The sequence below is a fragment of the Quercus suber genome, unplaced genomic scaffold (genome assembly GCF_002906115.3).
Source record: "Quercus suber isolate HL8 unplaced genomic scaffold, Cork oak 2.0 scaffold_700, whole genome shotgun sequence".
Taxonomy (NCBI): domain Eukaryota; kingdom Viridiplantae; phylum Streptophyta; class Magnoliopsida; order Fagales; family Fagaceae; genus Quercus; species Quercus suber.
Genome location: NW_027070141.1, coordinates 244,535 through 247,531, shown reverse-complemented (window position 1 = coordinate 247,531; position 2,997 = coordinate 244,535). Strand labels below are relative to the sequence as shown.

General features: G+C 33.7%; 1 protein-coding gene across 3 annotated transcripts in view; it reads right to left on the bottom strand.

Annotated features, from left to right (window-relative positions):
- Window positions 1-205: 205 nt before the first annotated feature.
- LOC112012320 (uncharacterized) overlaps window positions 206-2,997 on the bottom strand; it is an 11,491-nt gene continuing 8,699 nt past the window's right edge. For 2 of the 3 annotated variants that reach the window (XM_024044716.2, XM_024044714.2), the window contains exon 8: window positions 206-741. In XM_024044716.2, coding sequence (XP_023900484.2) covers window positions 340-741 — 402 coding nt within the window. In that variant the 3' untranslated portion in view covers window positions 206-339. The remainder of the gene's footprint in view (window positions 742-2,997) is intronic. The other variant, XM_024044715.2, reaches the window with a different exon arrangement.

Genomic DNA, 2,997 nt, shown 5'->3' with positions numbered 1-2,997 from the left:
CTTGATCAAACTATTCAAACTTACATCCTACCTGATATTTGTAGAGTGCCTGATGGGCAAAAATCAAGTGTAAAGAAGAAAATAAAATATGGTTTTCTCAAAGCGTGTATAATTCACTAAACATAATATTCAAATCATTCATGATTTTCCATTAAAAAAAAATTAATGATCTTATTACTAACACTTGAATCACATTCAACAAAGGTTTCTCAAAAAAAGAAAAAATCACATTCAACAAAAGGACAAAATTACATGACTTTATACAAGAGTGTTTTTTGTTCGGCGTAATAGTATTCCAAGGTTCACATTAAACTTGTGGGATTCCCATAACCACAACATTCAGATGATAGAAGCAAAAGGAGAAAATGAAACAGTGATACCACCACACACAAGCAAACTACCGGACTCAATTCTGTTTTTCAATATGACCTTGTCAAACAACAAGCTTTGAGCTGAGGCTTGCAGATTATATTCATCCATGTTGTAACAGTTTGATCTGTTGTTCTCTGAGACAACATCATGTTTCTCAAAAGTTCTGATATACTTCTTAATGTCTTGTTGAAGCTCAAAAGTTTCAGTTGTCTTGCCAGCAAAGGTGAACTGAAATTTCTGGCTCCTTTTGGAATTGGCACTGTCTTGACTTACTGGATCCAAGTTGGGCTCCTTACTGTCACTGCTGGCTGTCAGTCTTGACGCATCATCACCATTCATGAACTGACCTGGAATGTCTGATTCCTGTGCCTATGAAAAGTTTCAGGAAACTGCGATGGTATCGTATCCAAAACCTTGATATTTGTACTTGTAATATCACAAAGTATCTGCTTGCTTAAAATTTGTATTCTAGAACTTAAATACATGTTTGTTCATCCAGTTATGTTCTTTTATGAAAGAAAAATTAGAACTAGTATTGAAAAGCAAAAAGAAAAAAGTAGATTGAAAAAAAAAAATCATGATTGAAAGAAAAGGGATGTATATTACATATATAATCTTCACCCAATGGAATGCAGACAACAAATGGGGAAGTTAATTACTTATTTGACCTCTCCTAAGTTATAGAGTCAGGAGAGATGTATGTGCAAAAGGAACCAAAAGTTGAAACTTCAATTCTAAAACCTTCTTCCTAGTTATCTGCACAATAAAAAAAAAAAATCAGAAAAATAAAGGAAAATTCTTTAAATGTTCTATTTTAGTTATTTGTCTCTCCTTCCTCCTTTTACCCAACTAGCCCTCAAGGCTTGAAGTTTCCCTTTAGTTTTTTCTCTAATAGAGATTCGCTCTCTTTTTCTCATGGAGTTGAAAAATCCCTTCCCTCTTTCAATGTCAAAGGAATTACCCAAACTCAAAATTTAAAATGTCACTGTAATGACTATTTTGTCCCTCAGAATTTGTTACTTTTCTTAGTATTGAAGCTCACAGCAAACCTACTGTCTAATTCTTATTCAGACCAAATAATCATCGTTTTTCCTCAGATGGGCTAAAAGGCTTAGCTACAAACCTTGGTCGAATCTCTAGCAGTAGTAGAGCTCCCTTATCAGAACCTATGAGTTATTGAAGAATTTTGTTAGTGCCTCACAATATTGAACAACAATGCAGCCTGGTTTGTGTGCTTTGACCTACACCAAAATGTCAAATGGTAGCCTTGCATTGTCCTGGTAATCACACTTGTTAGTGACAAACAAACCATTGTTCACTTCTAAGCCATCAAATGATTTCACACAACCTAAAAGGCGTAATTTTCTTAGACTCTATCCTCATCTGGACCTTTCATTGTGACTACAGCTAGTTTATGTAAGGTCAGATGTCCTAACACATGTTGCTCCACAACAGGCTTTGGTCAAAACTTTCTCTGTCTCTTCATCTAGTGGAGAAGCCGAGTTCAAAACACTAGCCATCATGACCTCCAAAGTGCTATGGGTCCTTACTCCATGTTTTTCAAGACCTTTCCAACCACTCTTGGTTCTTCATTTCACAACGTTAGTGCTACTCATCATGCTGCCAAAACAAGAACTTCAAGCTCTAGTGTAGCACTTTAAATATTGTTTTGTTAAGAGACTTAATTACCAATAATCTACTTACAGTTTGCTCTGTCTGCAAGGACCAACTTGCTGACATCTTCAGTAAATATTTTGAAACTCACACCTTCCATACTGATGGTTCTTCATAAATTTTAGTTAGTCACTAATGATACTAGTGCATTACCTATTTATACTTCTATTTAACCTTCCATTTTTGTGTCCTACAGGGGATGAATTCCCTTGATTGTAATTTGCAGAAAGCACAAATAAATAGTTTATTAAACTTTATATGGGACAATGAATGGTATTCAGCAAGTTCAGTGCCAATTACAAATCTAATGCATTACATGCAAATGATTTTCCTAGGACAATGAATGGTATTCAGCAAGTTCAGTGCCAATTACAAATCTAATGCATTACATGCAAATGATTTTCCTAAAGTATGGTAGAAAATGACTCAACTTACATTTATTTGAATATGTATAAAATAAAATAAAAAACACTTAAATATGTTATAATACACAATGATTTGTAAGTAAAGTTGCAAGTACCAATTCAATTATTTGAGAGGTGAAACCAAAAATAAAAGTTAATCAGTCCGGTAGTGTACATAAGCACCTATTCAATTATTTCATGAAACCATATACAAAAGCTGTATATTGAGCACCTTCAAGTTCTAACCACAGCCCTTTACTTTTTAGTTCATAAACCTCAATTGATGCAATGATGAAACATTAATTTGTTGCTAGTTCACAATTGCATCCAATCAAGATTTATTTATGTGTGAATTTGTGAAGTCCAATTTAAGCATGAATTGTATGATTGATTCTATAGGTTGAAACAAGTTTTTGATTTGGTCATTCAGTCTATAATTTCCTAGGAGTTGCCAAGTGTCTTGGATGCAAGAAAAAGTCCTTATATTTGTGCTCAATGTACTTAAAATATTCAGAAATTGATTAATACCTCACTAAATTTTAGTTCT